This window comes from Fusarium oxysporum, chromosome 2, assembly GCF_000149955.1.
Source record: "Fusarium oxysporum f. sp. lycopersici 4287 chromosome 2, whole genome shotgun sequence".
Taxonomy (NCBI): Eukaryota; Fungi; Ascomycota; class Sordariomycetes; order Hypocreales; family Nectriaceae; genus Fusarium; species Fusarium oxysporum.
In genome coordinates this window covers 1,637,282-1,658,349 of record NC_030987.1, presented here as the reverse complement: position 1 = coordinate 1,658,349, position 21,068 = coordinate 1,637,282, and the positions used below count along the sequence as shown (strand labels likewise).

Genomic DNA, 21,068 nt, shown 5'->3' with positions numbered 1-21,068 from the left:
GACGGCTCGCTTTGGTCCACTTTGATCGGACAGGTCCTGAAATATAAGCCAGTGTGGGGTGTTTGATTATTTGGCCTTCTTTGATTTGATGATGTACGACTAAGCATGGGCAGCGTGGTTAACAAAATGCCATTGGCTTTCAATTTCCAGACACCGGCATTTATAATTTGGTGTTGCTGCATTAGTATTAGGACACCTGAAGCTTGGGCGAGCCGAATGAACCGATACCAATGAACAACCGAGAAATCATTCAATCTGATATTGTAGCAAGATTCGGGTTAGCTAACCCCGGAAAGCGTTTACCAGTGAACAAGCGCGGAGAACAGCTTTAGGAACATCCTCTTTCCAGCACTGTCGTTAGGAATCAGTGACACTTCAGTCGATGTTAGTCAGTGTCGATACCAAACCTGTAGCCATAGGGAAAGCCAAACTGCCCGATCAAAGCATGTACTTTCTTAAAATGTCTAAAGCTACCTAATTACTAGGTATGTACATGCCGAATAGCAAGTGTGTGCTTTTCCGGGGAGGTTCGGTCTTTTGTGACTTCGTAAGCTACCCATACAACTTCTTTGTTTCTCCTCAGGTAGTCATAGCATAGAACTCATTGGCAGGCTCTAACCATTAGATAAGGTTTGACACAATTCTTGAAATACGATACATCTGAATTATTATTGCACAGGCCTGGCAATAAAACGAAGGATTTATCACTTACTCCTCTCAAGGCTTAAAAAGTGGTTCAGTATCCCCTGTACTGAGAAAACAACCGTTCTTATTAGTAATATTCGAATGAGGTTAGCTGGGGCATTGGACAGATGTCAGGTTCATGAACGAGTCTACTACACAAAAGGACAAAAAGGCGACAGTGGCGTCCGAGGTGAGGTCCCCGCCATGATGATTTTTGATATGTCGCTGTACAAACAGCCTAAGACCATGGCTCAATCCCACATGCCTGTTGTCTATATGCCTAGTCTAGGGCTGAAGATGAGTTCCCATTCAGGTAGGAGATCAACTGGAATGCTTTTGACGCACGAGCCAGACCGGAAGCATTAATATTAACGTGTTGCTAGTTTATCGGATCGTTTGATGATAGCTGAGGCCGGAGAAAGTCTGAGCTTTAGTATTAAGACGTTTATGAGATATCAAGTTTATCGAGGTGGTATCTTCATTGTTTCAACTGAGAACCAAACTCTGCAGAATCCTTTCCCCCTTTTCACAAGCTTCTGAGATTTCAGCATCCATAATTGATGCCTAGTCCATTACTCCTGTTCTCGGGGTTATGGGCATTACCGTGGCAGGGATAGGAAAGTTATTAAAGTGGCCATGCTGAGGCAGCAGGGAAAGCTCTTGGGAGGCACGGCAGCACGTCAACAAGTTCTAAATCAGGCTGCAACGATATGTAATAGATTGGCCGTTCTCAACTTTGTGTCTCGAGAGCCACACTTAAGCTAAATACATTGGGTATGTGATTTTAACAGCATTCTGTTAGACTGACGCCAGTCCGCCTGTAACTGAATGCATGTTTTAATGTTATGATAGGAAGCATCTATCTTGAATGCCTGAGGACATTAGTATTATGATTTAGGCATGGAAATCGACAGTTCTCTCGCTTGACCTGGGAGACGGAAACAGAGAATAGCATATCTTTGAGCAAGGTAGGTAGTAGTTAGGAGATGCGCGGTGAATTTGGCGGAAGCCAATGGTGTGTTAAGATCATTGGCTGATACTTAAAAGTCCGAGAAGCAGAATTGCAAGAACAATTTATCTCGTAAGGCATATGTTCCTGAAGTATGAGTACTACCGAACAAATGGTAGATGAACATATGTGACACGTCTCATATGAAAGGCGCGTTTGATCTAGAATCTTGTAATTTCTCGCACAGCTTTACAATGAGATCGCGTTTAATGTTTTGTACTCAGATAGGAACATCATCTGGCCCAGGTTTAGCACCGGATCTTCAACGTTCTCTCCTCCCTTTGACTATGTTACACGAGATGAAGGGGAAGTGGATTTCTTAGTGTGTGATCATACCATATTGTTCTTGGGAACACTTTTGGCAGTGTGATTCGAGATTCATAAATTGAATAAAATACATGTGCTGGCTACCACTTTGCATTCTAATGTTGCTCCATATGCCTTCATACTCGTGAAACTCCTCACCTACTGTATGAAAGTCATCATACAGATATGGCGATCCATGATAGGAGCTCGACCTGATATGAAGAAGAACCGAGTAGAAGCAAAGGAATGCCGTCATGGTAAAAAAGTCTCCGAACTACGTCTTGCTCATTCAAACTACCTACTGACCCTACTCTACTGAATTATATTGAAGTCTGGCTGAAAGCAAGCCGCAGCCAATAACATTACGGGAGTGGAGTCTTGTGAGACCGTGCCGAAAGTGTCATTTGACACTGTGAAACACTGTGCGCGACTCGTTCTTGTTGCCCCTGTCAATAGGTGCGATCGGTTCTTGTTCAGTTATTTTATGAGGAGGAAGGCGTCACAGGTGGAAAGTGTGCTTTCCCATCAAAAGCTTTGGTCAGCTATCTCCAATGGCGAAACCGCACTGGAATATACCTCTATGACTCAGTGGAGAAGCTTTCCAAGTCACAGGCTAAATTTTTCTCCTCACACTTTCATCACCTCGTCATCAACTTTCTCCCTTCAGGTATCATCACAACCGTGACTAATCCTGGTCACTCACAAATTGACTTTATTCCGATAAGTCAAACCTGATCAGTTCAAAACCACCGAATTCAGTCACAATGTCTGCTTTGACGGAAATCTCGCTCCCAAGCTTTCAAAAGATTGCTTCGGGCAAAGTGCGCGACCTGTTCGAGCTGCCAGACAAGAACACCCTTCTCTTTGTGGCCTCCGACCGTGTCTCTGCGTACGATGCTGTTCTGAAGAACCCAATCCCTGACAAGGGCAAGATTTTGACCCTCGTCTCAGCTCACTGGTTCCAAGTTTTAACAGAGCGCATTCCTGGCCTCCGCACCCATTTCATCAGTCTCGATATTCCCGAGGGTGTTACTCCTGAAGAGGCAAAGACCATCAAGGACCGTTCGATGGTCGTGAAGAAGCTTTCTGTCATCAAGATTGAATCAATTGTGTACGTCCCCATTCCCATTGCAAAAGTACCACGCGAAACCTTCCCTTGAATATGAAATAGGTCTTCAGTTTCGTGCTCTATAGGGACATTTAAGCACTAACAGTCCAACAGACGAGGTTACCTGACCGGCTCAGCTTTCAAGGAGTACAAGCAGAAGGGAACCGTTCATGGCATCCCCGTCGAGCCTGGTATGGAAGAAGCCCAAAAGTTCAAGCAGCCTCTCTGGACTCCAAGCACCAAGGCTGATGCTGGAGAACACGACGAGAACATCCACCCTGATGAAGCTTGGAAGGAGGTTGGTGATCGTGAGACTGCAGACCGCGTAAAGGAACTTTCCCTCAAGATATACGAGGAGGCCGCCAAGTATGCCGAAGAGCGAGGCATTCTCTTGGCTGACACCAAGTTTGAATTTGCCAAGGATGGAGAGGGAAACATCTACCTCGTCGATGAGGTTCTGACCCCTGACTCTTCTCGATTCTGGCCAGCAGCCGGCTACATGCCTGGCCGCGACCAGGACAGCTTTGACAAGCAATTCATCCGCAACTGGCTCACTAAGGAAGGACTCAAGGGCAAGGAGGGCGTGGAGCTACCCCAGGATATCGTTCAGGCTACAGCAGACCGCTACCGAGAGGCCTTCCTCATGTTGACTGGTAAGAAGTTCGAGGATGCTGTTGGCCAGTAGGTGGCAGATACAAAAGTGTATCAAGATAAGCTATCAAATCATCATCACTCGGACTGAGGTTTGATTTCTAGCGTGATATCAAAGCTACAGCCACTTACATTCGTACTTATGATGGCTGGCTGTTTTCTACCTCTATCTTTGAAATTTCTGACACTTGTTTGAATTTGCCCGTCATAAATTTGATTAACCTTTTCCACTGCCATTCAGGCTAAGATATCGCTTTATGGATTCTAGAATTATTAGCATTGAAACTTGGTCATTAATGCAATAACCATCAACGTACCTCCGGAGCCCCTCGGTAACAGTTCTTGGATCTTGCGAATATACCATTCGGAACCATCCCGGCTCAATAGAATGCTCCTCGCGAGGATGCAGAAACACGCCCACCTTATGCAACCGTTTCGCGAGAGCAAATTCTTGATTCAACTCTCCGTCGAACTCAGATGGAAGGTATGGGGATAGATCTACCCAGACAAAGAACCCCGCATTGCTGCCGGGTAAGTACTTGATACCCATGTCGCTGAGCTGGGACGTGATATGGCGATGGGCTTGGGCGAGCTTCAGCCTTGAAGAGTCAATAAAAGCTCGACACCACGCTCGATCCTCAAGCAAGGCGCTTCCAATAGCCAAGCTGGCTCCAGAAGGGTTATTGAATCGCATGGCCGCTTCGATGGCCCGGAGGACAGGTTGGCTGCGAGTGATTATGGCACCAAGTCGAAGACCAGCCGCACCGAAGTCTTTGCTAAGACCATAAGTGACATGAAGAAGTTCTGGATCTATAAGACCGGTCGGATCAATTGAAAGTATCGAGGTAAAGGGGACTGCAGGCTCATCTGTATCGAAAACAGAGCAGGCGTATATCTCATCGCTCAGTAGATGCAGTCTATATTCCTGGCAGAATTGCATTATACTGATGAGCGTTGACTTATGATAACAGCGTCCTGAAACGTATTAGGTACTTGGGCAAGAAAAGCACAAATATTTTCTTACCAAGGGGGTTATGGGGATTAACGATTAGTACCATCTTGACATTAACCCCAGCCTTTCGAGAGCGCAACAACGCCTCCTCGAACTTTTCGACAATGTCCCCTTGGAACGCTTCTTCTATCTTATTGTTGGAGTATACGACTCTGACCTGAGACATGTTACCGAAATCAAGCTCGAACCGGCCATATACAGGTCTGCTGGTCAGTACGCCATCGCCGGGATCCGCGACTCCCCATGCAAGAATATCGTGCATTGCGGTAGCAGCACCAACGCATCGAATCATATCAGGAGTTACAGGGCTATACGGTTGGAAGTATTCATTGAGGTGGGTCGCTAAGGCTTTGGGGAAGCGAGGACCCCCTGCATGGCTACCTCGATAGAGGAAATCATCATGTGAGATGGTGACCTATGTGCGTGAGTTACGAGTTGCTCGGGTTTATGGGTTTGATAAGTTGACTCATACGTTCTTGTCTGTGAACTCCTTCAACTCTTCAGTTACCAAGGCCTAGTATGGTTAGTACTCTGAAGCTCTGGATTAAAGGTTCTCGTACATGCTCAGCTGTGCCAAATGATATCAAACCATTTGGGTTATGATCTGCATCATAGTCCCCCCTCGGTGCGAACCTCCATGGCAGATCTAGTCCGCCAACCGCCTCTATGGCTCTTTGCGATAGGAAACCCATCTTTGCATCAGAGAAGTTGAGGTGAATCAACATGCTTCACTTGAGAGATATAGTAGCGGGGCCGATGAGTCAGCTGTCTAAGGTAAGATCTGCAATACTTGCTCAAACTGACTCTTGCTGGCCTTTGGTGGTATTGTACAAATAGATATTTGGTAGATGACTGGAGATTGTATATTGAAACGCGAAGTGAGATATTGGTTGTGAGATAAGGATATTTCTTGTGTCATCCTCATTGGCGTACCTGGCCTAGGCATATTATATGCGTAGTTCTAATAAGTAAACACGGTATGAAGGAAGAACCTTGATGGGTAATTGAGGAGAACTGATCCAAGATCATGGACCCGTTCCGGTTTCTTTTGAGTGAACTCGCATTGTTTAATACCTATGGACTGATATTGGGCTGGGCATTTGAACGCCAAGCCCCCCCTTCAGGAGCAAGAAAACTTCTGGACCTGGGCCGAGGGGCTGAAAATAATCAGGTACCCTAAAGGTCTATTAAGTCTATCCTAAATTTATCCAATTTTTTTTTTTTTTTTTGTCATTTAGAATAGAGATTCTAGGGTTCCTTCCCTCCCCTTCGCCCCTATTGTATCGCTGACGTCAGGTGTGCATTGACGGGACGGGCCGGGCTTCACATGCTGTTCGCTGAAACCACACATGAGATGACCGATAATCTCATTCTCACAACTGTGGAAAGTTCAATTGACGGTCTCTACACGCCTGAAGGTCATTTCTTGACAGAAAACAAAGAGCTCGATGCAGAAAATGAGGTATTGGGCTTTGATGTGGGTCGGCAATGGGACCTTGAACCTGCCGGTGATGATGATAAGGGCATGAGTAATGGATATCTCATGGAAGAACACGAAATGACTCGCCGTTGGCACGACCACGCAGTTCTTCTGATACCTAAAGAAGGATTGCTGGACCTGGTCAGGCCAGATGGTGGTCAAAACACCTCTCGGCGGCCAGTACGATCTACTCGAGATCAAGAGACCCATCATCCAGGCATGACACCTGTTGTGGCGATGGTCGTCGACGACTTAGAGAAGAATCCTGGGGGTACATTCAAGGTGGCAGATAACATAATCGACGAGCTTTGCGACTCTGGGAATGACACGCAAGTGCTATGCACATGCATCAACCCCATTGTGAACTGGTGCTTGAGGTCTGGTTATATGCCACTATACACAACAGCTTTCCGGAAAACACCCATAACTGTAGTGCATGTACTTGTAGAGTATCTTGCAAAGAAGTACCAAGGCTCAGAAGATTCTATCGATTGGAAAGAATGGTAAGTTTCTTGCGTCCAAAGTCATGTATTACCTAACCTCAATACAGGCTTGACGATATCACAAAGAAGCCCATCGGGCGATTTGGAATATCATATCGCAACTTTTCGCGTACTATCCTGGCTGTCAGTCCACCTGTATGGAAATCTTTTGATGCATGGTCGGAGACAATAATGGACGAGAAGCTAGACTCAGAGCTCAGTTGGGAGTATAAGGATCTAGAAATGATCCTCGACTTAATCCGGCTCCGCTGCGACAATACTCACTGGATTATCAACAGGTTCGTCTATCTTGTTTTGCCGACCGTTATTTACTTCAGTCAATTTGATGCTCATGTGACGTTTTAGGCTGCTTCCCAGAGTTGCGTCTGGGTATCACAACGAGGGCCACAGCGCATTCTTGATCCAGCTTCTGTTCCACATTTACCAGTTCAGAAAGGAACCACAATTGAAACATGCAAAGGCAATGTTCGAAAGCATTATAAATCACAGCGATGGTAAACTCAACTTCTCGCCTGATAGGCTTGAGCCTACGGAAGAAGCTTGGTTGGTTCATACTCCAAGGCATGATATGATCTGCGGCCCTTTTGTTCAGCTCACTACTGAGTGCCACGCTATTGGAGCATTTGTAGAAGCTTCCCGGATACTTAAAGAGACATTTTCTCTCTTTGTCACAGAGAAGGTGAAGCGGATTCTTGTCAAAGATCCATTCGGTCTTATCTTTTGCTTGATCACCCCCCTCATTCGATTGTCCGCGGACGGCCTGTGGAGGAAGGTACCGGCTTTGTTGGAAGTTCTTGAGCTTCTTGTGCGCAAAATCATCCGCCTTGACTTGCCCAGGCAATCTCAGGCTGTTGGCGGATTGGTTTTTCCGAGAGTGAGGCTGTGGGTTCTGTGAGGATTGTGCTGAACTGGATCGATTCTTGGCTTCGCCTCAGGATACCGTCTGGGAGTTCAACGCACCAAAGACTCGAAGATTGCATATCGAGCATGCTATTGGGGTAGAAGAGTCGCACCAAGCTTTAATAGTATTGAATCAGACAACCGGCACGTGTGAGAAACTCAGGGTGACCAAGACGGCAGCCCAGGCTCAACCTGACTTGCGAAGCTTGGTTTTCCAACTACAGCGGCTTAGAGAAGGTTCTTCAACCTCTCCGGGGGCATTTCATGAGGAAGGCACTTGGTGAGCAACGACACCGTGAGATCATCTTGCTGGAGGGAGTAACTCCATACGGGCCGCCCCTGAATTCAGCTGAAGTGAGAAGGCCACCCACTGGAGATGGATCACAGCCTGGTAAACGGCTCTGCACCTCCGAGATGGGCGCCATAGACCGGGGTCTGCCGTACGATCAAACAGCAGGTCAGACGGAAGCGGGCAATGTTTAGCACTGCGAACAAACTCAGTGTCTTATTATTGTTCGATCGCTACGTTCAATTTTACCAGCGGGAAGGTCTCTGCATTCATCCGTGGCTTGTGGCAGCTGTTATCCAAATATTGCACACGCCACGGCAGGGACAGTGCAACGGCCATTTCCAGCGGGCAGGCATTTAAAGACAAACCTGTCCATCATTTTCTTGACAAGATAAACCGACTCCTCGCAACTCCACAATATTACCAGAACGTCAACAAAAGCCCAAGCCTGGTCGAACTGGCGGGTTAGGCCACACCATGTCCGACTATTCAGATGAGGGATCTGAAAGTTCCTCAGTTGACGAATATGCCGAGAGTACTCATGCGTTATCACGCACGCTCGACTCGATCCGATCCACCGGTGACATTTAGTACCTTCGATATTTACGCTGAATATGCGAATCCAGGCTGTAATTGAAGGGGATCGTCCTATCCGCCTAACACTAAAAGAGGATGATGCGCAGGCAATAAAGAGCGTTTGCCAACAGGCGCCCTTTGACCATCGTAATAGGACGGTCGTCGACACTTCAGTACGCAATACATGGGAGCTCGATGCCTCGGATTTCAATCTCGTGAACAAAAACTGGTTCGAGGACTTTAGCTCAAGGATACTGCGCTATACGGCCAGAGGACTCGGTTTGTTCGAACTACGAGCCGATCCTCACAAGCTACTCCTCTACGAACCTGGATCGTTCTTCCAACCCCATAAAGATTCAGAAAAGGAACAAGGCATGATCGGAACTCTTGTCGTCTGTCTTCCCTCGCAATATGAGGGCTGTAACGTTTGCTTGTCCTTTGGATCTCAAAAACGACGTCTTTCAACAGCCCAAAACTCCCGAGTTTGACCTCACAGCCATGTCCTGGTATTCAGATGTGACACATGAAGTCGAGCGACTGACATCTGGATATCGACTCGTCCTCACCTACAAACTCTTTGCAACGGGGGAAGATGAGCTATCGGCCTCCACCTTCTTCCATCAAACCAAGGATCTCAAATCCATGCTGGCTAGGTTTCGGACTGACCTCCCCAAAGTCGGTAAACTTCTGTACCCCCTAGACCACCTTTACACAGAGTCAAGCTTGTGCTTGAGAAATCTTAAAGGCCGCGATCGATCCATTGGGCGCTATTTGGACGAGATCTGTTCAGAAGCTTGCTTCTAATTCATGTTTGGACAAACAACGCATTTCCAAGTTGACATAGATGACTGTGATGAGTACCAAGATCAAACTACCCTCAGGACTCTGTAAAATCTGAACGGTGATCAACTTTCTTCAGAACTCGTTCTCAACCTTGAAGATTTCTTGGACTACGATATTGGGAGGGAAGCCCCTGATATAGAGGATGAAGGGGGGTTGTTTGGTAAGGCCGAAGAGCCGCGCGTGTTTCATTATCACAAGACGGTAGCCTATCTTATGTCGAAGGAGTACCTTCACCAGTTATACTCGAACAGGGTCTCTTACAGACCGTCTTGCACCATAAAAGAGGATTATTTTGACAGAAATGGTGTATCAAGATCTTTTGAAATACCGAGATGATCCATACTCAAGACAAATTACTACAGCTTTCATGGAGAACGCTTCGTGTCTCCGCATGCAACTATGGTCAAAGGGTTGAGTTCTAGGCCTTATCTCGAAGTGTGCTTTGGAGCTTGAGAACACGAAGATTTTTCTGGAATGTTTCAGAAAGAATTTCCGATCGCACGGAGAGGACATTAGCTGAGGGCTGGTAAATCATCTGAGAAAGCACTTCGATGACAAAGAACAAGCGATCGATTGGAATTATTGGTAGGTCGAACTCATTATGGCTTTGCCATGAAATTTACAATATTGACATAAGCACAATAGGTTCCAAGAACTCATCAACGACACTGTTTCAGCTAAAGACTTCGATTCCTTTTGTGCTGCTTTCAAGTCATTGGCAAAGCACCCCCCCTCTATTTGAGAGTTTCCAGGTCTGGGCAGATCCCATTTGCGAAGAAAGATACGATCTCAGGCTTCATGGAAGCATGACCACCGATTTTTCCTCCTCAACTCTAAAAAAGCGCAGTGGAGATGAAGAATGGATACTTCAAACGTAAGTTGGTCAGAGATGTTGCGTGACTCAAGAGGAGCAAATTACTAACACTGCTAGCTTTCTTCAGAAAATCGTACCGAGAGCTGAAAGCTCCCTTTTGTTGTTTCTTCTACAGCACATGTCATCTGAGAGGACTGGTTCATTCAAGACATTCTCTGAGCTCTACAAATTCACCCTCGAACATGATGGACAATTGGATTTCCCAGTAGAAGAGCTCAAATCTGGTCTGACCACGGGCCGGTGGTCTCAAGGCAGTGAACTCGTCGAGCAGCTGAAAGAAGGCTATATCAAATTGTGCGGGACAAGAAGCTTTGCGGATATTGGAGCGGAACTGCAAAACTTTCAACGAGAACAAGGAGCTTTGGCTCCCATTCGAAAACTATGGCATATATGACAAATTTCTTGAGCCTCTTATCAAGATTCTGGAGGCAAATGAGGCGCCTACAATTCCAGCAGTGCAGTGTTTCCTGGAAACCGCGCTGCGAGAGGTACCCCATCGTCCGATCAATTCCCGGCCAGACGAACTGGTAGGATGGGCTCACAAGAAGCCTCCCTGTAGGACTACAACAGAGGAGTGCAAAGACTGTCAATGGCTTGATGCTTTCCTTGAGGATCCTGAACAGCAATAATGGGAATTGTCAATCGATCGCGCACACCTGCACTACCTTGAGTATCGTTTAAGAGATCCGATCTACTCACCTAAAAGAATGGAGGCTGGTTTAAAGGTCCAGCTGACGATTACAAAGCTGGGGACAAATTTCGACAAGGAATTGCGCGACTGGCAAAAAAAGCCTTTCGAGAAGTGGGGAGCCAGCTCCGTGGGTTGAGAGGTGACTACTTAAAAGGTTTTTCGGATGATGAGAAGTATTAAGAGCTGGTCCTATTGGAAAAGCCTGGACAGGAAGACTTGCGGAAAACTTTGGCAAGCAAGAGACCGTCAGAGGAGGACGGCGATGCACCGCTAAACACGAAGCGCTCGCGTGCAGAGTGAATAAATATTGGATAGTAATGATCGTTGTTGATATGAGTCTATGTAGAAGTAATATCCAGATGTACCCAACTCCAGCTATGCAACCTTTATCATGCCCGCGTAAACTCCAAACCAAATCATATAGGATATCATGAATCATGCTTGCAAGGCATCAAGGCCGACAGTGAAATCTTCTATCTCCATTCCTCTAAATCCTTCCTCAACGACCCAAGCTCGACCCTTTTCAGGGGTGAAAAGAGTCTCGCAAGATCGTCCAACAACCAAGAGACCTGGAGGCCGGCTGCCCTCTGTCTCAATGGCCTCAGCAACATGCTCAAGTGTGGTTCTAATAACCCGCTGATCGGGACAACTGGCACGCTCAATGACAGCACACGGAGTGTTGCGGGGCCAGAGTACTCGCTTGCTCTCGCCTGTTACAGGCGAGACTTGAGTAGGTTCTGGTGGAGGAGGGGGCTGCGATGAAGCAGCCTCTTCATTAGCCGGAGCAAGAGGCTCAAGCTCGATGTGAGTGGTCAGCTCACGGATGAGGCCGTTGATTCGGTGAAGGGCCATGAGGAAGACCACAGTACGGCTGGGCACGAACTCTGGTGGTGAAGGAGCCTTGCCCTTCTTGCCCGTGCCAGTGCATATCAGGATCTGGTCAGCAACATCACGTTGCGTAGGAGGGATGGTTGCGAAAAGAGGAGCACTTAAAGCACTCGTAACACCTGGGAGAACCGATACTCTGTCTCCAAAGCCGTGTTGACGGAAGTAGGCCACCTCCTCACCACCACGTCCATATACATATGGATCACCCTGCTTGAGGCGCAAGACTGTCTTGCCCTCTTGAACTCCGGCGAGAGCCATCTCAAGAAGTTCTTCTTGAGCGCGATCTGCGTTACCGGGGAACTTGCGAGCGATCTGAACAGGAGTGCGGCGGGGGATAAGGTCAAGGACGCCAGAAGGCACCAGCTTATCAGCAAGAATAAGATCAGCGGTCTTGATAGCCTTATGAGTAGCCTGGGTGAGGAGATCAGGGTGACCAGGTCCGCTACCAGCCAAGATAATGGTACCAACACGCTTCTCTGGCGTACCAGGATCACGCTTGATATCAGGGCCATTACCGGGGTATGACTTGAGAACCGCCTCAACATCATTGTCGGTAATAGCAGCGAGGCGCTTCAGGGGCCAGTATTCGCAGACCTGACTCAACCAGCGCACCCTTCGGTTCTTCGCATCCTCCTCAGTAATTAAACGGTTGAATTGAGCGTTTTGGTCGTACGAGTCATCGAGAGAGGCGGGGTCGTCTTGAGCGCCTAGGGAGTCTTCATCATGGATGCGGCGGCGGACGTCTCCGAGGCGTGTGCAGGCAGCACCCAAGTTGACGGGGAGGGAAGCGGCAATATCACGACGAATTCTCGAGGCTAGCTTACAGCCACGGCCATTTGTAGTGACGCCGATCTGGAGCGGGCCGTCGGTATGTGTCGAGAGGAGAGAGAATGTGCAGAGTTGAGGAGCGTCAACGACGTTTACGGGAATGCGATTTCGTTTGCAGAGGGCAGAAATATGAAGACCTGATAATTTTTAGTATATTGACTTTGTCCTTTGTTACAAGACCTACTTTGAGGGTCTCGTGGTCCTGATGTGACAAAGACAGCATCGACTACACCATCCACTTCCTCGCGCCCAAGTCTTAGCAAATCGGCGTCTTCGAACTGCTTCTTGTGCCATTGGACACTGCCATCGTCGATCTTCTTCTGCAGAGCATAGTGAAGCTCAGAGCCTTCGGGGGCAATAAGGATTGGTTTTGCGCCAGAGCTTAGAGACTGGGTACATCGAGTCGCAGCGAGCGGGTTCGTGCCGATAACGAGATGAGTATTGCCTCTGCAGTTGAGAGCTGCGAGAAGCGATGAAGGTATTATTGACGCCATTTCGAATAATTTGATTGATCTGCTTATACAGAAAATAAAGAAAAGAAATATTTCACCTCAGCAAAAACGCACCAAAATGTCGCGACTGCGAGACTCGGTCGGCTTATAAAAGAGCTCTCTCATGAACTGAACGAGACTAGACCCTGAACCCCTGCTCCTCCCTCATGAGCCGATAGAAGAAAAAAAAGTTACCCCATTGCCCCTCCCCCTCCAAAGACTCCAAATCAGGCTCGTGTCATTGGCTCAAACTCACGCCATCTCTCTAATCGGGCTGTCGGCGGGCACCAAAGACACCCTTGATAACGCAATCGCCGACTTCCGCGGGCCGCAACCGGAGATGTCAGAATTGCGATAAAGCACGTTATTTTTGAGTGTGGGAAGCGATAAGATGATCTGATGCATAGCATGAAATTCCGTGGTTTTGGTTCTTGGGCGGAGATGCAAATTTCGAGAAAACCATCTGATATCAAAACACGTGATAACCAAATGGCCATGATATGGACTTCGCCTACGTATTAGTGATTCAATCCATGTCATGATGAAGGAATAGCAAGGCCAATTGGATCCTAAATCGTCATTCGTCAGGAGCAGACAAAAAGATAAAATAGTCTCTTGTTTGACGCATCATCGTAAAGGCTCACGCCAAAAACATCACCATGACACCGCAGCACAAACTATCACAGAACACAAAAAAAACAAAAAAGAAAGCCTCGCAAACGCTCGCAATCGAATTTATAGGAACAGCCCGATGCGGGGGTCGAACCCGCAACCTTGAGATCGCGTACTCGTAAGAGTCTCACGCTCTACCGATTGAGCTAACCGGGCGTGGCTCTTATTGTTGAGGTTCAATCCTCGGAATGACGTTCAAGAAGTCGCCGCGTACGCTGAATGACTTGAATGAGGCTCATTATGCTGCGGGAGAGTGCTTCACGACAACTAAGCATGGTTCGAAGGCTTCAAGGAGTGTATTGCATAAAAGCGTTACATTGTTTTGGTGTTGAGATCTATCATCATGCCCAATGCCCTCATCATGACTTCCTGGCCTCGAACCAGTGTTGGTACATCTATTTTACATATAATACATCCACCTATGATCGACCTCTTCTGTCAGAGTCGTCTTGCAGTTCAGCCTCTACTTCTTCATCCATTTGCTTGGCGATTATTCTCTCTTCCTCTTCCTCCGCCTCGAGAATCTCCTTGATAAGGCGGCTCTTCTTGTCCATCTTGTTCTTTCCACGACGCTCACGAGGGGCGTTCTTCTCGCTGGCACTGATACCGCCAGGCCCCATGACAATCTCGACCTTTCTGGGCTTCTTGCCTTGTCCGGCTCGTTTACCACCGTCGTCGGGCCCCTTGCCAGCACGAGCGTTGCGTGGAACTCGCGTCTTGGCTCCAAGAGCCCAAAGGTCGCCCCATCGTGACTTGCGAGCATCGTGGTATGCGAGTTTGCTTTGGCTCTTGGTAACGGTCCATCTCTCAAGCTTGCCTTCCGGTGTGCAGAAGTCAAGGGTAACATGGCCCTTCTTCTTCAACGGAGGCATGATAGATCGCGGCAGGCTCTGCATGTCGGGCTTTTCGTCAGAGTGTTCGTATCCTTCGAAGGCCCGGTTTGCTGCCTCTTTACCACTTATAGACCACTCCTTGGCAACGCCACGTCTAAAGGCCACATAGCTGAACTCCACCTCACCCTGGTTCCTCGTGCTGTTTCCAAGCATTCGAGAATAGAACGCAGGACGTACAAATCTCTGACTAAAATGGCAGAAATCCTTGCGGCCTTTGCTCTTACCAGGAGTCTGGTACATCGGGCACAGCCCCTGGTTAGTACAGGGGGCAACAACATATCCGAGCTCCTTTTCGCGTTGATATGCAGGGTTGAAGTCCTCGCTATCAAGCTCTGGTTCTCCAGATTGAGGCAAAAGGAACTGCCGGAGGACGGTGTCTCGAACATGAGCAACAGCCTCAAATCCTCGAGGATGGGCCTTCTCTAGGACAATCAGAACACCGCCGTCTTTGTTTAGTAAGGTCCAGAGTTTGTTAAGGACTGCTTGTCGATAGTGGTCCTGCTCTTCCTTCAGAAAGAGATGAGAGGCGATAATAACATCGTAGCTCTTGCGAGGTTGAGGCTTGCTACCCGCATCTAGATGCTCGCCCTTCATCTCTCCTGAGTGCTCATAGTCGGGAAGTCGAGGAAGGAAAGTGGTGTTCTCTAGGAAGGTCTTGGTGCGGTGTCGTAAACGATCAGAGCCAATAATGACTGTACGCTTGCCTGGGGGATTGTCCCCCTTGACTTCGCCCTTTTCCTTGAGTAAATCCCATTCTGCTCGTACGATCTCGTCCCAGGCAATCAAGCCTGCGCCACCAGATCCTGCATCAAGAACGCTCATGCCACTGCCATCTTTGAGTTTGGACTGAAGCCACTTGCTGCCAACTCGCTTGCGAACTTCTTTGAGGGTAGCCATCACTGAGGCATAGGCTGGCGGCATGAAGCCTGCAAGGAAAGCATCTCCTTCAATCTCAGTCATATGTCGCTGATCTGCTGGAAGGCCAACACCAAACATATTTCCATTCCTCTTGGCTTCAGGTGTCGCAGGAGACAGAGGAAGACCTGGACCGCCAAACGCAGTTTCGGCGGCACTCTTGACGTGATCGATATGAGTTCGCTGTAGAAGATCACGAATCGGCATGACCATTTCGTCCTGTGGCAAGAGAATCTCAATGGGACTTCCCCAGAAGCGACCCTCTAGAGTCAAGGGGTGAAATCGCGCCTCCTCGCCAGCGACCCGCTCACTATGCTCATACTCCTCAGGCCAAGTCGCTTCTGTATCTTCCTCCAGCCGTTCCATCCCTATTTCTTCCTGAGCCGCCGCTTCATCTTCAGCCTCTTGTTGCTTCTGCTGTGCGACCTTGAAGTCCTCTGAAAGCTTCTGTAGTGCATCGTATTCTCGTTGGCTTCTGGCAACTAAATCGACGTAGCCTGGCACCATTTGGTCGATTGCGCGGTCCTCCAAGTCGGTTTCCGGAATTGGCTCGTTTATGTCCTCAACACTCTCATTCATAGGAATTTCGTAAGTGACCTCTTCAAATTCGCCACCCTCAAGCTGCCTCAATAGAATACCTTCATTATCTGGCCGTGGGGGTTGTGGTCCCATGTCCGCATGCTCTGGAATACCGACATCTTCAGGTCTCGTCTCACGTAGCGGCGCACCGTATAATCGTTCGTATACCGCATATTCTTCATCGTTAAGGTATCCTTTTGGTAAAGTATCTCGAAATCTCTGTTTCGCGTCTCGAACAACTTGCTCAATTTCCTCCGGCGACGCTTGTCCCGTTGTTTGTGTGTCTTGTCGCAAACATCTTGACGTCGAAAATGCCTGTGTAATTGCTGCGTTCCTATTGGGCTGCAAGTAACGGGAGGAAGAAATATGCTGTGGGCGAAGTAAAGGAGTGGAAGTAGAATAAAACCGTGAAGATACCGTTAAAGAAGAAGCACTACACCTCGGACAAGCATTTCGGATCCTTCTGGCCGACAACATTTTCCGTACTATACAAATTTGAGGGTATGGAGTTGAAGTTTTAAAGAGCTTCATTGGGAGTTTTTTGTCTTGACGCGCAATCACGTGACTTTGTGGCAATTGTCTTCACGCTTCAGCTAAATGGTCACCCTGCAATGAAAAATGGAGAGTCAAGATCATATGAACGAGTCGAATGATTCTAGAACTGTATAGTAAGTTCGCCTGAAAAGATTGAATAACCATGCCCATGTAGGCCCTATACCGGTTAACGCCATGCCCGAAGTTTCTCTTAATCACCACCAAGATCTGCCAACGTCTTGAAGGACGAACGTGGAGGAGCTCTGGCACCACCGGCGCTCTGCGAACCACCAGCGTTTCTTGGTGCCGGTTTACGATGAAGGTTGAAAGGGCTCTCTTCCGCTGACTTATACGGGTCAAACTACCATCTAATTAGCAAACCCCAGTATTCCACACTGATAGACCGACAGTCAGTCACTTACCGTGAACAAAGAAACAAAGTATAGTCCAAAGAACGCTATTAGAGCATCGAAAAAGCCTTTCAAGTTCCACTGCTTGGACAGCGAGGCAGATCGTGACTCGCCACCGAGCGTTCGCCCGGGAGTCTTGAAAACATTGCCAGTAGCTGGTCCGCCAAGCTTGACCGCATTATTGATAGCTGCCGTAAGAGCGGGAGGGTTGGCGCCCTTGATGGTCTCGATGCAGGTGCCATTGTGGAAGATCTTGAAGGTCGGCATGGCGGAAACACCTTGGGCTCGAGCGATGCCGGACTGGTTATCGACGTTGACCTTTGCAAAGGCAACCTTCTTCGGGCGTGAGTGTTCTTTGGCGAGAGCTTCGAATGTAGGCGCGATCATCTTGCAGGGACCACACCAGTCGGCGTAGACTTAGTAGAAGTAGTGTTAGTGATCATATGGGTGTTCGCGGAATGTTCGAACGTACAATCTGCGATCACCACATTTGTACCCGAGAGGAGACTGCTCCATTCGGACTCAGAAGCAATGTTAATGGGGCCGCTCATGGTTGCGATTTCGTTATTGTTGAGTCTGTTTGCTTGTCGTGAAAGGCCACATTTGTCGCATTCTGTTCGCTATGATGCTGACGAAGCGCGGGCGACCCTCGAAAGCTCCGTGTTAGGTAGGCGGTGACAAAGGCGGGAAGATTCTGCCGGACATTTGGCCCCACTATCACAACTTTTTGTTTAGAACTGGCTGTCGCAACTTTACCTGAGGTGATCTATACTATTCGGATCTTATCAATCCTTAACAGCAAGATGTCTTACTCAGAGCGTAACTCTAAAGTCAGTTATCAATCAACCCCTAAATTCACACCAATGTATTAACTTTTAACAGAAACGCAAAACCGAACATAATGGTCGGGAGGGAGGTTCCGCCAGACCTTCCACGATATTTGACCCAATTGAAGGTGGTCGACCATGGACCGTCTCCGTTGCTGTTCCCAGCAGTATTCTCTCAGAGTATGTAGCTTGCTGGTAGTAGCTATTCCCGTACTAACTAACAATCACAGCCTTGCTTCTGCTGACCAGCGAATGAACCAACCCGCGCGGATTGCTCGTGCCCTTGCTGCTTTCTCTGTCGATGAAGTGGTTGTTTTTGACGATTCTCCTCTCTCGGCCCGACCTCGTCACACAGATACCAACAGTTACACAGGCGACACCGACCCATGCCATTTCCTCACGCACATTCTAACCTACCTAGAGGCGCCGCCATTTATGCGCAAAGCCCTCTTCCCTCTCCACCCTAACCTGCGACTCACTGCCATGTTGCCTACTCTCGACATGCCCCACCACCCAAACCCCAAGGACTGGATCTCTTATCGAGAAGGAATAGTTATTCCTGGTGAAACTAGCACAGGTTCCGGTTCGCTCGTTGAAGTTGGCCTGGGGGAGCCTGTCGAGGTTGAGGCTAAGATTCCTCCAAAGACACGGATAACACTCAAGTTCTCCGAGGATGAGACCCAATACCCTGAACCTGTGCATCCTGCTGCACCAAGAACTGAGGGCGGCTACTATTGGGGATACACTGTAAGAAGGGCCAGTTCCCTCTCCAATGTTTTCACTGAGAGTCCTTACGAGAATGGGTACGATGTTAGTATTGGCACCTCCGAACGTGGTATCCCGGCCTCTAGGGTTTTCCCGCCGTCTAAGAGAGTCAACTTCAACCATCTTATCATTGTCTTTGGTGGCCCGCGAGGTCTGGAGTTTGCGGCAATGAACGACCAAGAGCTCAGCAGTATGGACATCCAGGGTCCCAGGACCAAGGAGTTGTTCGACCACTGGGTTAATATTTTGCCTGGTCAAGGATGCCGGAATATCAGGACAGATGAAGCTGTGTTTATTGCTTTGGCAACATTGAGAGGTATTTGGGATTCTAGTTAGTTTACTGGTATAGCGAACGATACCCTTGTTAAGCTTCCCCCTGCATTATCTGACGTCAAAAAAGTATGTCAAATGCTCATGATACATACAAAGCCAAAGTATCTGCAAATGTGCTGTTGTTGTCACTAGCCGGAGCCAAATCCATCCCATCTCGATGCACCATGATCCTGGTGCCCACTGTAGTCAATCCTAGAAACCTCGTTCCAGCGCTGGTGCCTTCAATGCTCAAAGTTCTCGCCTGGCAATATCCTGGAGATTTGTTGCTAGCACAGGTGTCGTTGTAATTCGTGAAAAACGAATACAACCCTACCCCATAGACGGCAACGTTGCTGGAGTTGAGAATTCTCATGCCCCATCCTATGTTGCATCCAGCTGGATCAGGGTCGTTCTGGCAGTCTTGCTGAAAGTTTGGATCGTTCAGTGCTGTCACAGGCGGGAATGGGTATTGGGCCACGGGTATGGGTTGAAAGTATGCCTGTTCTGTCTGTGCGTGGCCAATATAAACGTCTCTGGTGTTGGCGAGTTGGTACTGATACAGAACATGGTGTTCTGAGCCAGATGCACTGAGCCAGATGCGGCCTCTTTGTGCCTCCACAAGAACTCCTCGTCCTGCAAAAATGGAAACACGTTGGTATTTTTGATCCTCAAGGTCGTGATCTGCAAACCAAAACCCAACAGTTTTCTGTGAATAGACCCCCAGCGAAAGCTGTTACGTGAAAGCTCATGTATGCTGCCAGACATCTCGGGTTAACAGTGTTTGTCCCTTTGATAGCAGGGCAGTCTGGAACTTGAAGATATGTCCCGGCAAAGCCTCCAACGCGAGCATGTACATCCCACATGCCTGAGGGGGCTCCAGGAGCGAACAAATTATACTGAATTAGGACGGCACCTGCCGTTGGCCCACGCGTTGATACTATTGTATCTGACCACTCTATATGGCCAACATCACCGGGGCGACCAACTTGAACGACAGGCCGAGGTTTGTTCAGGTCCCCAAAGTTGGGTCCTGTCCCCATGATGATCGACGCAAGGGCTTCACCCACAATTCTGGCATTCGGTGGGATGTGTATAGTGTCTGAAACCATGTAGTATCCTGCGTCGAGATATGCAATGAGCCCTTTTGCCGCCGTGTACTGGAATAAGGCATTGAGCGCCTGAGTGTCATCATGTGATGCGTCACCGTATGCACCATTTGCTTTTGCTGAGATGAAGGAACTGCCTGGAACTTGCTCGTACTGAGGCTTTGATCGCTCATAGTAGATGTTGCGATCAAGGAGATTTTGACTCCGAGTGAAAGGAAGCGGATAAAGGGCCGTCGCATCGAATGTGCCCTCCCAGTTCGTGTAGTGCCCCTGATTCTGTTAGTAATGTTCACAGTTCTGTGAGTTGGCCTACCATCAGGAAAACAGCGCTTTCCACTGGTGCTATAGCAGAACGTGCCAGATCAGTACCTGCAGGGCCCATGAGAACGTTGTTCACATTCTGAAATTTGACGTTTTCCATCGCCAAAGAAGCTGTGCTTCTGATACTCTGTGAACTGTTGCGTGTTGTAGCAATAGCCACATCAACATTCTCGAACCAACTGTCAAGGATCGTGATAGAGCCAACACCAAACGAGGAATCGTCCATCTTGATGCCCACTCGACAGTTTTTAAACACGGTACTCTTGAAAGTCCACCCCCAGTCCCAGGTCATCCATATCGCGACGTCGGCATTAGAGAACCAGAGGTTACGTGCTGTAAACTGTTGATTACCCAAAACTGTGGCATTTCCCCCACCAAAGAAGTAAAGATCATTGAGAAGTCCCCCTGAGCCTTCTTCTATGAGAAGGCCTGTGTGTTGATTTCCAGGAACGGTCGACAGTTGGAACACACAGTTGGTGATAGCTGTTGCCTGAGATGACGGCCAGTGTATACCCACGGCATGAAAGTCTGGGGGAAGGGCAGTTGTATCCAAAACCAGATTACGAATTTGGCCGAAAAAGGCGTTTGTCGAGTTCCATGC

General features: G+C 48.3%; 10 protein-coding genes and 1 non-coding gene across 12 annotated transcripts in view; 5 read left to right on the top strand and 6 right to left on the bottom strand.

Annotated features, from left to right (window-relative positions):
• Positions 1 to 2,298: 2,298 nt before the first annotated feature.
• FOXG_06143 (uncharacterized protein) lies at positions 2,299 to 5,763 on the bottom strand. Of its 2 annotated transcripts, XM_018384665.1 has the most exons (5): positions 5,331 to 5,763; positions 5,243 to 5,284; positions 4,783 to 5,185; positions 4,076 to 4,733; positions 2,299 to 4,022 (listed from the first exon to the last, which is right to left on the bottom strand). In XM_018384665.1, exons 1-5 carry the CDS (start codon positions 5,493 to 5,495, stop codon positions 4,001 to 4,003), a joined length of 1,290 nt encoding a protein of 429 aa, XP_018241807.1. In that variant the 5' UTR covers positions 5,496 to 5,763; the 3' UTR covers positions 2,299 to 4,000. The 2 variants fall into 2 exon arrangements, with proteins under 2 accessions (XP_018241807.1, XP_018241808.1); XM_018384666.1 differs by having other exon boundaries at positions 4,783 to 5,284.
• Positions 2,465 to 4,180, top strand: FOXG_06144 (phosphoribosylaminoimidazole-succinocarboxamide synthase). Its single transcript, XM_018384667.1, has 2 exons — positions 2,465 to 3,110; positions 3,222 to 4,180. Exons 1-2 carry the CDS (start codon positions 2,764 to 2,766, stop codon positions 3,790 to 3,792), a joined length of 918 nt encoding a protein of 305 aa, XP_018241809.1. The 5' UTR covers positions 2,465 to 2,763; the 3' UTR covers positions 3,793 to 4,180.
• A 334-nt stretch (positions 5,764 to 6,097) lies between the features above and the next one.
• On the top strand, positions 6,098 to 8,392 carry FOXG_19192 (uncharacterized protein; the record flags this gene model as incomplete). Its single annotated transcript, XM_018399391.1, has 5 exons — positions 6,098 to 6,753; positions 6,801 to 7,031; positions 7,099 to 7,615; positions 7,689 to 7,803; positions 7,859 to 8,392. 5 exons carry the CDS (start codon positions 6,098 to 6,100, stop codon positions 8,134 to 8,136), a joined length of 1,797 nt encoding a protein of 598 aa, XP_018241806.1. The 3' UTR covers positions 8,137 to 8,392.
• A 27-nt stretch (positions 8,393 to 8,419) lies between these two features.
• Positions 8,420 to 9,358, top strand: FOXG_19191 (uncharacterized protein; the record flags this gene model as incomplete). The annotated part of the gene is made up of 2 exons (XM_018399390.1): positions 8,420 to 8,522; positions 8,612 to 9,358. 2 exons carry the CDS (start codon positions 8,420 to 8,422, stop codon positions 9,004 to 9,006), a joined length of 498 nt encoding a protein of 165 aa, XP_018241805.1. The 3' UTR covers positions 9,007 to 9,358.
• Positions 9,359 to 9,912: 554 nt separating this feature from the next.
• FOXG_06141 (uncharacterized protein) lies at positions 9,913 to 10,629 on the top strand (the record flags this gene model as incomplete). Its single annotated transcript, XM_018384664.1, has 3 exons — positions 9,913 to 9,946; positions 10,007 to 10,235; positions 10,293 to 10,629. The coding sequence occupies 3 exons, from the start codon at positions 9,913 to 9,915 to the stop codon at positions 10,627 to 10,629; spliced, it is 600 nt and encodes a 199-aa protein (XP_018241804.1).
• A 573-nt stretch (positions 10,630 to 11,202) lies between these two features.
• FOXG_06140 (uroporphyrin-III C-methyltransferase/precorrin-2 dehydrogenase/sirohydrochlorin ferrochelatase) lies at positions 11,203 to 13,354 on the bottom strand. The gene is made up of 2 exons (XM_018384663.1): positions 12,827 to 13,354; positions 11,203 to 12,779 (listed from the first exon to the last, which is right to left on the bottom strand). Exons 1-2 carry the CDS (start codon positions 13,134 to 13,136, stop codon positions 11,362 to 11,364), a joined length of 1,728 nt encoding a protein of 575 aa, XP_018241803.1. The 5' UTR covers positions 13,137 to 13,354; the 3' UTR covers positions 11,203 to 11,361.
• A 506-nt stretch (positions 13,355 to 13,860) lies between these two features.
• On the bottom strand, positions 13,861 to 16,723 carry FOXG_06139 (uncharacterized protein; the record flags this gene model as incomplete). The annotated part of the gene is made up of 1 exon (XM_018384662.1): positions 13,861 to 16,723. One exon carries the CDS (start codon positions 16,721 to 16,723, stop codon positions 14,225 to 14,227), a length of 2,499 nt encoding a protein of 832 aa, XP_018241802.1. The 3' UTR covers positions 13,861 to 14,224.
• Positions 13,879 to 13,961, bottom strand: FOXG_19190. Its single transcript has one exon. It is a non-coding gene; the product is annotated as a tRNA-Lys (tRNA).
• An 88-nt stretch (positions 16,724 to 16,811) lies between the features above and the next one.
• Positions 16,812 to 17,763, bottom strand: FOXG_06138 (uncharacterized protein). Its single transcript, XM_018384661.1, has 3 exons — positions 17,609 to 17,763; positions 17,149 to 17,552; positions 16,812 to 17,087 (listed from the first exon to the last, which is right to left on the bottom strand). The coding sequence occupies exons 1-3, from the start codon at positions 17,685 to 17,687 to the stop codon at positions 16,938 to 16,940; spliced, it is 633 nt and encodes a 210-aa protein (XP_018241801.1). The 5' UTR covers positions 17,688 to 17,763; the 3' UTR covers positions 16,812 to 16,937.
• Positions 17,764 to 17,832: 69 nt separating this feature from the next.
• Positions 17,833 to 19,162, top strand: FOXG_06137 (uncharacterized protein). Its single transcript, XM_018384660.1, has 3 exons — positions 17,833 to 17,966; positions 18,019 to 18,143; positions 18,194 to 19,162. Exons 1-3 carry the CDS (start codon positions 17,940 to 17,942, stop codon positions 19,062 to 19,064), a joined length of 1,023 nt encoding a protein of 340 aa, XP_018241800.1. The 5' UTR covers positions 17,833 to 17,939; the 3' UTR covers positions 19,065 to 19,162.
• FOXG_19189 (uncharacterized protein) overlaps positions 19,141 to 21,068 on the bottom strand; it is a gene marked incomplete at its 3' end in the record, with an annotated part of 2,599 nt that continues 671 nt past the window's right edge. Inside the window, exons 4-6 of the mRNA XM_018399389.1 lie at positions 20,460 to 21,068; positions 19,778 to 20,416; positions 19,141 to 19,746 (exon numbers count right to left, since the gene is read on the bottom strand). Of these exons, the coding sequence (XP_018241799.1) occupies positions 19,141 to 19,746; positions 19,778 to 20,416; positions 20,460 to 21,068 (1,854 nt within the window). The remainder of the gene's footprint in view (positions 19,747 to 19,777; positions 20,417 to 20,459) is intronic.

Coding starts and splice junctions, on each gene's coding strand:
- FOXG_06144 (XM_018384667.1), top strand. CDS start 2,764: ATGTCTGCTTTGACGGAAATCTCGCTCCCAAGCTTTCAAAAGATTGCT. Junction 3,111..3,221: donor ATCAAGATTGAATCAATTGT/GTACGTCCCCAT, acceptor ACAGTCCAACAG/ACGAGGTTACCTGACCGGCT.
- FOXG_06143 (XM_018384665.1), bottom strand. CDS start 5,495: ATGTTGATTCACCTCAACTTCTCTGATGCAAAGATGGGTTTCCTATCG. Junction 5,285..5,330: donor CATTTGGCACAGCTGAGCAT/GTACGAGAACCT, acceptor TAACCATACTAG/GCCTTGGTAACTGAAGAGTT. Junction 4,023..4,075: donor GTTACCGAGGGGCTCCGGAG/GTACGTTGATGG, acceptor TAATAATTCTAG/AATCCATAAAGCGATATCTT.
- FOXG_06140 (XM_018384663.1), bottom strand. CDS start 13,136: ATGGCGTCAATAATACCTTCATCGCTTCTCGCAGCTCTCAACTGCAGA. Junction 12,780..12,826: donor AGGACCACGAGACCCTCAAA/GTAGGTCTTGTA, acceptor AAAAATTATCAG/GTCTTCATATTTCTGCCCTC.
- FOXG_06138 (XM_018384661.1), bottom strand. CDS start 17,687: ATGAGCGGCCCCATTAACATTGCTTCTGAGTCCGAATGGAGCAGTCTC. Junction 17,553..17,608: donor AAATGTGGTGATCGCAGATT/GTACGTTCGAAC, acceptor ACTTCTACTAAG/TCTACGCCGACTGGTGTGGT. Junction 17,088..17,148: donor ACTTTGTTTCTTTGTTCACG/GTAAGTGACTGA, acceptor ATTAGATGGTAG/TTTGACCCGTATAAGTCAGC.
- FOXG_06137 (XM_018384660.1), top strand. CDS start 17,940: ATGTCTTACTCAGAGCGTAACTCTAAA. Junction 17,967..18,018: donor ACTCAGAGCGTAACTCTAAA/GTCAGTTATCAA, acceptor AACTTTTAACAG/AAACGCAAAACCGAACATAA. Junction 18,144..18,193: donor CCCAGCAGTATTCTCTCAGA/GTATGTAGCTTG, acceptor TAACAATCACAG/CCTTGCTTCTGCTGACCAGC.